The following is a 12628-nucleotide window of genomic DNA, read 5'->3' on the forward strand; positions in this document are numbered from 1 at the left end:
GACTTCAGGCTCCATCCTGCCACGCTTCACGCATGATCAGTGAACATACTCCCGGCATCCTCTGGGATCTCAACCCCAACACGGCATCAGTGTTCCACGATGGCCATTCTCACACACTAGTGCAACTATATTCACAGAACATTCCTTCTGATCACTCTTCCATTCGAACATGAGACATCACAACCAGCACCGCTTCCAACCTGAGGGTATGTGACCAGTAGAGAACCCACCAACCCCCAAACCTCAAACTCCCACCTGAAACTGGAATTGACAGTGGCCCATTATGACCAGCTCTCATTATGTGCGGGTCTGCTCTCCAACCATCACCCTCTGCTGCAGATAACAATCCTCAGCCAAACTCCTATGTGCACCTTCAGTCGCACTGAAGACTGATTGGATGTGTAGCCCGTCCAATCAAAAGGCTTTAGAAATAGATTAATACACATGCACTGGGCTCAGCTGCACACCCTCCCATACAATGTCTAGTTTCTCCATGATTCACACAATGCCACACAACAAAAGGGTGATACATCCTACAGGGTCAACAGCTTTGTGAATAATATAATTAATGGCTAAGTGCAGCAGCCATACAGGCAAATAAAACAATAGGACAAAACACATTTTGTGGGCCGTGGGCAGACCAATGGGCCTGTAGGTAACGGTGCCAATCACACCATGGCAGGCAGACTTTTTTGGGAGGTGGAAAAAAGCAGTTGCATTGAGTTGGGTAATGTCAACAGCAGCTACTCAAAGCCACTGAGGCAATTCCTTTTATGGCATCCTCTATTTAGTTGTTTGCATGCAAAATTCATATCAGGGCATACAAAAGCACAGTGAGAAAACAGTGTCAAAACAACTCCCTCATAGGTTGATGAAACCACTACCGAGCTCCACAAAATGTAAAATATCTCAAACAGCTCTTTTAGGCTGTTTCCAGCAGAGAACCAGACTCCGCTGGCTGAGGATCCACCGGGTGTGTACCTCCACCCTTAAGAGGAGGGCATTTAGCAATATGGTTGGAGTAATTCTTCCGTTGTTCAATTCAATTTCATTTAAAATAGTTATGTTACAGAGAACTGCACTGTAATGCCATTGGTATGTCCTTGCGACACGGTCAGAGACTGAATACCTTAAGAACTTGAATGGGAATATTCAGCAACCAACCACAGTTGTTTAATAGATTCAGTTGGATCCTCAGTAGTTGGGGTCTGTTTCATCTACTGCTCTTGTGTATGTTTGGCTGTTTGTGTATTGTAATGCTTTTTGTTAACTAATGTGTTAGCAAGAGGTGTTTTAGCAATTTCAGTATGGGCCATCAGTGAAGACAGATATGTACACTGTCCGGTTAATGGTAAGTGCGAGAATGACAACTACTTAGATGCCTTGGTGCCCCTTTGACCCACACTAGCTGTGGGTTGTTGGCCTACTGTGGTGTGCTGTTATGCTGGAAGTTACTTACCTTCAGTAACAATATCTGGTAGAGACATATTCTAGTTGCAGATTCCTTACCTTACAATTTCCCCCAGGCAGCGGGCTGGATCTGGAGATTTGCCTTCGAGCAATACCCTTGTCCGTTGCTAGGTGACATCGGTCAACTCCGCGGGCGTTATTGGCATCGTAGTCGTCTTGAGGACGTCGGGAGTAGTACATAGACGCCACCTCAGCGCAGTGACGTCAGTTTCTTTTAACTACTTTCCACGCCAAAGCGCAGAGCTGCTAAGAACACTGAGATTGGTGAGCCAGAGCTAAGGACGCCACACCTCTCCCATCGTTGACAGCTTGGGAGACCATAGCACGTCCTCCTCCCGTATTTGCAGCAGAACTTGCGCAACCGTATCCCACAAAGAGTGGGTGTAGTGGGCCAAAAGGCAAGTGGTGTTCACAGACCGCAGCGCAAGACTGGAGGAAGAAAACAGCTTCTTCTCAAACTATTCCAGCCTTTTTGATTCCCTATTTGGGGGGGGGGGGAGATGCGGAAGGGAATGCACCTGAGGAAGAGGAAGTCTGGATGACAAGACTCTCAGGTGTGGGGTGTTGGGACAGGAATTTAGGGTAGTTCGGGGCAGGCCGATGGCGGCGTGCAATAGTCCTATTCACATGAGCCCCTGTGTTGGGTTTGGACCAAGTACCCAAAAGGACATCGGTGAGGGCTTCATTGAATGGTAAAAGGGGCTCAGATGTGGAAGCCCCTGGTTGAAGCACCTACGTCAGGAGGTTGGGACCTGACCTCTACAGTAGGTAGCTCAAGGCCAAGGACCTCAGCCACCCTACTGATCACCACAGCATAAGTCGCCTCCTCCGCTGCAGCCATGGTAGGAGGAGGCAGCATGCCAGCGTCTGTAGAAGTGTCCAGTCCACTGACGTCGCCCAATTCCTGTGCCCAGTCCAAACATGGGTCATCCTGGTATTCATATGGGTCCAGGGACCCCTTCAATCCTTCCCTGAATTTGTACCCATAAGAAAAAGGGTCCAAATACGACCTGAGGTGAGTAGGCCCCATCAAAGTCGGAGGCAGTGTAGCCCCGAGAGCCACGACTGGCTATCATTAGAGGTGAAAGTATATAGGGATCTGGAAAATAGTATTTGTTTTCCTACCTGCCACTTATGACAAACAGCAGTGCGAAGTGCAGTACAGAAAGAAATAGCTAAACACGTGGCAATACCTTGCTCTGAAACAGCTTTCTTTTTTATACTGGACCCACCTTTTACTACAAAGTTGGATCTCTCAGCTTCTGCACTGTGATGGAGCCTAGGAGGCAATGGGACAGCGTCTCCACTCCTTTTGTTGAAAATACTCCCTAGCTGGGTGGTGACTTTTCTAGCACACACAGCATGAAGGTTAGAGACCTTCAGTCTTCCTGGTCTCTGAGCCATAAGCCTCCTTATACACAAACATGATGGTGCTTTGCACACAGCCATCCAGTATTGGAAATTGTCACTTTAAATTTCATCTTAAATACAAATCCTCCTCTACATGCCCTTAAAAAACATACGGTACTGAACAGACTCTCAATTTTGGCATAAGAGGGTTTCTTAATTTTCATATATTTAAGACTGTGCTGTAAAAGGGATGTGTATCTACATTTTAAAAATTATTACTCGGCAAACAAAGGTCCAAAGGCATGCGTTGTGAACTGGAGACGTTCCTGTATGATTTGTCGTTATAAAATCCAAGATAGGTTTCGTCCAGATGGTGTACACGCACACGCCACCAGAGCCAAGGCAGCTACTGTGGGATTATTGAGGCATTTCCCAGTCAGGGGAAATCATTAGGACGGCCATGTGGGCAATTCCGTGCCTTCTGTAAGAAATACTTTCTGGAAGCGTTGTCATGCGATGACTCACAATTTGGCAAAGCAGTCCTTAGCAAATGTACGCCTGAATCTTAGGGGGGCTGAGGGAGCTCTGAATATACAAGTACAGGCAAAGTACCCTTATGGTGATTACAGCGCACCTATACCTTGTCCTGGGCACCATTGCTAGGGAGACACCCTCTGTGCCTTCTCAGCAAGTAGCCACTGGGTTTGCTGGAGACTATAATCCAAATCTTGGAAAAGAAGTTGGTGCGATACCAGTCACAGGTATCTATGGGAAGACCCTCTGGTACAGACCTGCACTCTGGTGGCGACAACAGACCTCTTGCTGCACTGCTGAAAGGGGAGGTCATCCCTATAATACATTTTTTTCATTGAATAGTTTTGCAAGTGAAGATTCACTTCTACATTAAATCCCTATTGGCACAGCATTCTTTTTTCTCCTACAGATCTCATACTCTGCTCTTGTAATCCTTTTGCCAATGCGGCACTTGTTCTTTTAGGGTCATAACTTGGAACAGTGGAACTGACTCGATACAGAGGTCCTCCTCAATAGCCCACATTACACAATCAGACCTCAATCACTGTTCACACCCGTCCTACTTTGACCACATTAGGAAATCAACTAGCCTGCTGGAAAGCTAGTTTTTTTTTTTATTTAGATGACAAAATCAGTATGCCTGCTCAAGTAGGCTCTTTAACCAAATGCCTTGTCTCAGTCACTAACTAGAAGGGCAATTCTCATGACTCTACTAAATCAGCACTCGACAAAAAAAACACATTTGAAGTTATGAAATGATCTCCCCTTGCACCCGTTTGGAGCAATATGCTGCACTGTATACATACCCCTGCTTAGCCAATTAGCTACCAATTTTCGGAACAGTTGAACTCTCTCAGCATGGACTCAATACGAGAACATAATAACATCATAAGCAACAGAGGTGTGCCACATCCATATACATTCGAGGAAAAATATTCCTTTCAAATTCTCAGTTATGTCCAATTCTTCGCTTTATTTTCCTTGTTTTAAAAATGCTACACATGAACAGCGACGACAGCCAACACGTTTCGTCCATACTTCTTCAGGGCACAGTCAGTTTTGATATAAAGTCTCCTAATACATGTTTCTCAACAGTCCTGTTGCATTCACCTCATTAGTAATATCCCCAGATCAAATGTACTATTCACACCAGCGAGTCAATCATAGAGTCCAATTCCATTTAGTGTCTGTTGAACGAAGAGCATCTACTTTTCATAATGCATAATCCGTTCAGTAGAGGAATTAAATCACTTTTGTTCCAATGGCACTATGATAGGTCAAGTAGCCACACAAATCAAGCCTCCTCATCCCAAACGGTCCCTTGATGATGTTGAGTCCGTGTGATCCGACGGTGAGGTGTTGAAGAGGGTCGGGCTCAGGGATGATCCTTGGGGGACTCCACATATGATCTTTGGCTCCGAGGTGAATGGTGGGAGACTAATTCTTTGGGCTCTGCCGGTGAGGTAAAAGGCGATCCATTTGAGGGCGTTTCCTTGAATCCCAATGTGGTGGAGTCCTGTTGATCAGGATGTGGTGGGAGACGGTGTTAAATGTGACGACAGGCCTAGGAGGATAAGGGCTGCTGTTTCCCTGCGGCCCAGGAGGACTCTGATGTCACCTGTGGCTGAAATTAGGGCTGTCTCAGTGCTGTGGTTGCCTTGAAATCCAGACTGGGAGGGGTCCAGGAGGTTGTAATGTTCTAGGTGTTGAGTGAGTTGCTGGTTGATCGTTTTCTTGAGGACTTTTGCTGGATAGGGGAGCAAAGAGATGGGCCGGTAGTTCAATACAGCTGGGTCGGCGGATGGTTTTTTCAGAAGGGGCTCACTTCAATGTGTTTCTAGACTTCCAGAAAAGAGGCCGTGGTGATGGAGGCATTTAGGGCCTTCCTGAGCTCATTGCTGATTGTCTTGCTTGTTAACAGCCTCACTCCAGGGTTACTCCAGTTATTAGTCTGCACACTATGGTGTCTTTCACTCAGATCTTTACAGACACTATTTATGCTAAACTAGCATAAAAATGACGAATAGGAGGCTTACTCCAAATACAGACAGACCATAGAACTTTCTACTATACGCCAGTCGTGTGCACTCAGACAAATGCCAATATTAACAAGCCAAAAACTAAGCCCCTCCTCCCCCCAATGTGCAGCAACAGACATAACAAGCAGGCACTCATCGTTAAGTGTAGCCATAGACCACCACAGCAAAAGACTTGAACAAGATTACAGATCATCAAACAGTCACAAGACTACAAACAGCCCAGGCACCCCAGATTGCAGTTAAAGAATACTATCATGCAGTTCAAGACTCTGGTGTAGCTACTGTAGGAAAGTGCCATCTTTCTAGCATAGTTACTCCCAATTTTTGCCTAATGTCAGGTGTTTAGACTAGTTCACTGGAATCCTGCTAACCAGGACCCCAGTGACTGTGCTCTCTCCTCTAAATGTGGTTGCTGATAACCCTTTTTACACCCACAACTGGCATACTGGTGCCCCCATATAAGCCCCTAGTACATTGTAACTAGGGCACTTGTACACCAGGGGCCCCCATGGGCTGCAGCATGTATTATGCCACCTATGCGAGTCCATGAAAACTGTCTGCAGGCCTGCCATTGCAGCCTGTGTGAAATGGTGCATGCACCCTTTCACTGCCAAAACTGACCATTGCACTTAGACATTATAAGGCACCCCTCTGGTAGGTCCTTCAGCCCAAGGGCAGGGTGCAAGTCTCTAAGTGTGAGGGTACCCTTGCATGAGCAAGGTACCCCTACAGACCCCAGGCCAATTCCTGGACTCTAAGTGCGGGGAAGCCATCTTAAGGTCTGTAGTGGACACTGGTCAACACGAGTGGTCCAACTATATAATAGTTCCTCCAAACCTAGGCATGCTTGGCATCAAACATGATGGAATCATGCAACTACACCGATTTCAGTGTTAGTTGCATGATACCATGTACTCTGGGGGTTCCTTAGAGGATCCCCCTGTTCTGCCTGTGCAGCGGTACGGGTCTAGCTGCTAGCCCACGCTGCTGCTGACCCCAGACACTGTTCTGTCCTCCTGCTGGTGAGTCAGGCTCAGGCCGAAGGAGCAGAACAAAGTATTTCCTGGAAGGGAGAGGTCTGACCACCACTCTCTGTGTATTAGGTGTCTAAGGGCTGGGGTGGGGTGGCCTCTGAGCACCACTAGCCTGCTTTGAAGGGCACATTTTGTGCCCCCTTGCATAATCCAGTTTGCACCAGTTCAGGAACCCCCTGGTTCCCGCTCTGACGTGAAACTACACAAATGACAGGGGAGTGACCACATCCCTGTCTATCTCCTCTCCTATGGAGGTGCACAGAGCTCTGCCAGGTGGGCACCTGATTCTGCCATCCTGAAAATTAGATGTGCAGAGGCCCCTGGGAGCATCGGACTGGTTAGGCCTGGTAGATGACATCCCTGACCCCCTGTGATAGCTGGTCACTGCAGAGAGCGACTAATCCCCTTTTAGGATTACTTAGAGGCTCCCTCTAGGGTGGGTCCTCAGACTCGTCGAGAAAGACTCTACAAGGGACTCTCTGCAAGACTTCTTCTGCACCTGGCCTCTGGAACCGCTGCTGGTCTTCATTGGAACTGAACAAGTCTGCTTCTGGTGGGAAAGCTCCCATTGCAACATTGTTTCTCCAGATCCTGCAAGAATTCTGCAACATCCAAGGCTGTGCATCCTCCTGGTCACAAGGGCTCTGTTTGCACCAGGAAGCACAAAGGAATCTAGCTTGGATTGAAGGAGTCACTCCCCTGGAACCGCAGGCACCTCAAGACAACATCGACCAGCTGGTGGGGTCTACTGTCCAAGGACATCCGAAGATCCTGCAACACAGGTGATGAGTCTGTGCCTCTTCTCGGTCTTGCTTGTCTTTCATCTAACTTGGGAGACTGTGGGCCCCTGCTCCTACCACTGGACTGGAACCCCTGTGCACCACAACTGTTGCACTTGCCAAGGCTTGTTGCTTCTTCCTCTGGGAGATCTTCAGGCTACAAGAAGCCAAGGCTTGCAGCACTCTGCAAACCGAAGATCAGCTCCTGTTCTGCAACTCCTGCGATGTGGGACTTCTGTTTTGCTGGGCTGGTAAGTCCTCCATGTGACTTCTTGTGTCCAGCACCTGCAGGTCACTCTTGGTGGCTCCATCGACTTCTGTTGGCTCCCCTGTGGGCTGAGGGACAGCTCTGACTCCCCCTCCTAGGTAGGGTCTTCTGGACCTTTTCTGGTCCCCAAAACTTTGCAAACTCTTTTGGAACTCCGGTTTGCACTTGCCAGTGCTTGGTGGTGACCTGGCTGGTCACTGACCCTCCTGCAATCCAGCGACCATTGAGGGACAGCTTGTAGGCAATCCCGGGATCTTCTGCAGCTCCTGGATCCCGCAGCTGGACTTCTCCTCCCATCGACTTGCAGGCATTTAACCTTCAGGAGGGTGGGCATTGCCACCTGAACCACCGGGCACCTTCAAGGGTGTTGGACTCTATCCCCTTCCTTTTCAGGTCCTCCACATCCGGAATCCGTCCTAGGGTTTAACCGGCTTGGTGCATGGGTCGTGACAGCAGGTGGACAATCTGAGGCATCCACAGTCTTCAGAGAGAGCCCCTTCTTCCCTCTGCATCTGTGTCCCTGGTGTAGGTATTCCTGTCTTCTGCGCTTTCTGGTGTGGGGGCGCTCTCCATCCATCCTCTTGCCTGCTGGTTTCCGCTGGGATTGGTCCTGAATTTCACAAACTCCATCCACTACTCTCTGCGTTAGTCTATGGGACAACTGGGTGGGTAACTACCTTAATCCTGGTTGCTGGGATCACTTACTGTACTTACCTCTGGTGTTCCTAACTGCCCCCAGCTAACTACCATACTTACCTTGGGTGGAGTCCCTCTTTCACGTTCCACTTTTTAAGTATATATGGTTTGACCCTCCACTAGGGCCTGAGTATTTTTATGCTATTTCTGATGGTTATTCTGTGTATATATTGTGTGTAATATCTCCAAAGGAGGATATACCAATGTTAGTTTAGTAGTAGTGCTGTGATGAAGTAAATTTATGTTTGCGGCACTTGTGTGGTTCTTGCTTGTGAGTGAGTTACTGTCTGACTACTGTGGTATTATAAGTGCTTTATATTTGTCCTGGATAAGCTTTAGCTTCTCGCCTCAGCTACCCCTAGAGAGCTTTTGCTATCTGGACACCTACTCGCTATCACTAAGGGTTGCCTGGACTCAGTATAGAGTGCCACACCGTAGGTGTACAGCATACACTGAGCCTGACTCCCACAGCTACTATGGACACGCTACAAACGTAGCCACTTGTACTACAGATTGATCACAAAAAGTGGCTAGAGGTTTCCCAGCTCTTAAATGTAATCATAAATCCCTCCTGTCATTCCAGATTCAGAAACAGCACCACTTGGCATGCAGCTAAAAAAAACTGCAAAGCTACCCAATTATTACTGATAGTTGAATTTATAATGCGCATGAATCACCCCGGGAGGGTAACCGCAGACCACAAAGTGCAGCCACTGGCTCACTCTTATCCCCAAATGTATCTACTGACCCCACCCACCAATCCATGTTCAGAAACAGAGCCATCCAGTGTACAGCTATAAACCAACAGCGGGCACAAGCAACCGCAGATCACAAGTGCAGTGCTGCATTTACATATTACCTTTTGAACAGATAGCTGTGTGTCTTTAAAGTGTAGAATGTTGTATGAGGTTATAGTTCCCATGTTCTTATGTATTATGACTGTGGGGAGTTGCATGTTGACTGGAGAGGGAACACCAACTGCAGTCATCTGTTACTTAATAAAGTACCCTTTTCTCTAACAACGAAGAGTCATCTTTGACATTACAAGAGGCAGCTACTCACATCAGCCAGTTTGTGGTTCCTGAAGTGGGATTTATTGCACTTGAGCAGCTGCACCGCCAAGTTGCAGTCCTGTCGATAGCGCTCCTGCAAATGGAGGGACGTGGTTAGCTTTGCATGAAGGGAGGAAGAGAAGAGACAGCAACAATAAGAATCACAGGTAATATCAAGCCATGGTGTATATGAAGACGTAAAGAATAAAAAGGGCCTTTGGTTAGGAGCAGTAAGTGTATTCAAATACAGACATTTTACAAAATTGCCAAGGATCTTTGGCTTCAGTTTACCAGCAGCTAACAGGCATGTTCCGTGCCAAGCGATCTCTAAAGTCCTGACAAACCAGCTAGAATCTGCGTTGGTGGAGTCTAGATCCTCGGCGGATGCAGAGGAAGACTAAAAGAGGTGGATGCGGCTGGAGATCATCCCCTAATGAAAGAGCAATCATGGAAAACAAGGATCCAGAATTATGGGGCTTCCCTGAATTTTGGGAGTATATAGAAACGCTAGCCTGGTGCTGTGGAGAGAGAAAATAAAAGCCCCAACAGGAAAAAGGAAAATGTTACTTACCAGTAGACATCTGTTTGTGGCATGTAGTGCCGTAGATTCACATGCTATGCATAAGCTCACCATCTAGTGTTGGGTTCGGAGTGGTACAACTTGTTTTTCTTCAAAGAAGACTTACGAGTCACGGCATCAAGTGACTTCTCCTCTCAGTAATACTGCACATGGGCCTTTGTTAGATTGTTTCTCCACAGGCGAGAGAGTGAAGTAGTGTAGAGAGATTTAGAGAGGAAAGATGCCATGCAATGTATTTACATATGTACAATATTTACAAGTTAGAAAATTCCAACTGCAACATGCCTCCTGGGAAGAGAGAGGGTGAATCTATAGCACGGCGTGCCAGGAACAGCTGTCCACTGTAGGTAGCTTGCCTGGTGTGTGGTGGACACCTCTGGTGTTTGCACTTTATAACAGGTCCAGGCAGCCCGTATTAGTGAATTAAGACAGTGTCCAGGAAGCCAGGGCTCTCTACAGGTAGCTGTGGATGAGCAGCCAAGACGTATCCAGGAGGAGTGTGAAGCACTTGCAATACCACAGTAGTCACACAGCAACTAATCACACATGAAAGGAACCACACTGTGTTACAAAAATAAAGGTACTTTATTACAGTAACACTGAACTAGGTTACTTATAGACAGTCCCTCAACTGGAGGTAAGTACACACTATAAATACACAGTAAATATTAGGAGTTAGCATATAGCAATAAGCATTGGCAAGAAATAGCAGAAAAAAGGTAGGGCCCCATGGGGGGGCCAAATCATACACTAAAATAGTAGAATATGAAGTGAGGCCCCCAGCCCAAGGATGTGGAGTACTTATAGGGGAGCTGGAAGAACTCTAAGCCCAAGAGGTGAGTACCTAGGTGACCCTCAGTGACCAGGAGAGCAGAGGTAAGTACCTGGTCTTCCCAAAGACTAACAAGGGGATTTGGAAAAGGTAGATTGGAAGACCAGGACCAGTCTAGTGGAACCCAACAGGAGACAGAGTTCAGTCCACGCAGGAGTGCCTAGGTGGGGCAAGAGCCACTACCCACCCTTCTCTGGATGAAGATCTGGGTTGACAAGGAAAGATGAAGATCAGCTGTGTAGCCCAGGAGCTGGAGGGAGGTCATTGGAGTCATGCAGATGACGTCCCATGCCGGTCGCCAGGTCGCAGATGGTGAGTGGTAAGGAGGACCACCAACAAGCCCTGGCAAATGTAAATCTGGTACAGAAGAGCACCAGCAAGGTTCAGGGGACTCGACCCACGGAGGGGAGTCTGGGCTGACCCTTAACAGTCAGGAGAGCCAGGAGAAGTAGTCACAGCCCCCTCCCCCGGGCAACACACTGGCAGCAGGCACACTAAGTTGCAGTGAGGCCTAGTCAGCGCACCTGGAGAGGAGTCCCACGTCGCTGGAGCAGCAAAGGAGAGACTGTCCTTGCAAGGATGAAGTGCTGGAGGCCGGGCTACTTGGAGCCTGAAGATCCCATGGAGCAGAAGTCAACAAGCCTTGGTTGCTGCAAGAGTCGTGGTGCACAGGGGTACTTGTCCTGCAAGAACAGACAAGGCATCACTGTCTTCTAAGTTGGACAGAAGGTAGAGGGGACCAAGAGGACCACTGAGAACCACCACCTATGCTGGAGATTCTTCCTGGAGTCGGATGGCAGATGATCCCAGCAGCCAGTCATTGTTGCCTTAGGTGCCTGTGAATGCAGGGGAGTGACCCTTCACACCAAGGGAGATTCCTTCTTGCGTCTTTGGTGCAGCTGAAGTCTTGCCGACCCCAGAGGATGCACAGCTGTGGAAATGTTGCAATTACTGGAAGTAGCTGAAGAAACAATGTTGCAAGGCAAGGTCGACTCGGGAGTTGCAGGCTTGTTCGTTTCCTGTGAAGTCCAGCAGCAGTTCCAGTGGCCAGGAGCAGAAGAGGTTGATGCAGAGGAGTCCTTGTGAGTCTTGTATGCTGAATCGGGGGACCCACCCACAAGGGAGTCCATAAATAGCCCTAACAGGATATTTGGTCACTCTGCAGCGTGACCACCTATCAGAGGGGGTCACTGATGCCAGACACCTGTCCTGACCAATAAGATGCTCCCAGGGGCATCTGCACCCTCTTGTTTCCAAGATGGCAGAATCAAGTGGCCATCTGGAGGAGCTCTGGGAACAACCCCTGGGGTGGTGATGGACAAGGGAGTTGTCACTTCTCTTTACTTTGTGTAGTTTTGCATCAGAGCAGGAACCGGGGGTCACTGGACTATGCAAGGAGGGCACCAAATGTGCCCTTCAAAGCAAGCTGGTGGCGCGGGAGGCTACCCCTCCCCAGCCTTGTAACCAAGAGTTTTTAGAGCGCACTACTCACCCATCCGTGTCACAAGGCACTGTGGGGAGTAGGTCTTCTGTGCTTCAGTCGAAGACCTGGGTCTTAAGGTCCTTCCTGAATTGGGGTAACAATGGTGACTGCCTGAGATGAAGCAGGAAGGTGTTCCAGCTCTTTGCCATGAGGTAGGTGAAGGATCTTCCTCCACCCGAGGTCTTCCCTATGTTGGGTACGGTGACTAGTGCCTGTTGAGCGGAGAGGTCTGGTGGGGGAGTAGAAGGTGATGCAGTGGTTGAGGTAGGTGGGTCCTAGGTTGTGGAGAGCCTTGTATGCATGGACGAGGAGTTTGAAGTTGATCCTTTTCTTGATGGGAAGCCAGTGTAGGTCTCTTACGTGTCTGGTGATGTGTTCGCGGCGGGGGTGACCAGGATGAGTCTGGCGGAGGTGTGTTGGATGTGATTTAGTTTCTACAGGTTCTTCAGGGTGGTGCCAGCGTAGAGGCCGGTGGCATAGTTGAGTCTGCTGGTGACCAGGGCATGGGTTA

At 48.4% G+C, this 12628-nt stretch overlaps 1 protein-coding gene across 3 annotated transcripts in view; it reads right to left on the reverse strand.

The window, feature by feature from the left end:
- TJAP1 (tight junction associated protein 1) overlaps positions 1-12628 on the reverse strand; it is a 229340-nt gene that overhangs the window by 10852 nt on the left and 205860 nt on the right. For all 3 annotated transcript variants that reach the window (XM_069236262.1, XM_069236265.1, XM_069236263.1), the window contains one exon: positions 9233-9316. In XM_069236262.1, coding sequence (XP_069092363.1) covers positions 9233-9316 — 84 coding nt within the window. The remainder of the gene's footprint in view (positions 1-9232; positions 9317-12628) is intronic.

Source organism: Pleurodeles waltl, chromosome 5, assembly GCF_031143425.1.
Source record: "Pleurodeles waltl isolate 20211129_DDA chromosome 5, aPleWal1.hap1.20221129, whole genome shotgun sequence".
Taxonomy (NCBI): Eukaryota; Metazoa; Chordata; class Amphibia; order Caudata; family Salamandridae; genus Pleurodeles; species Pleurodeles waltl.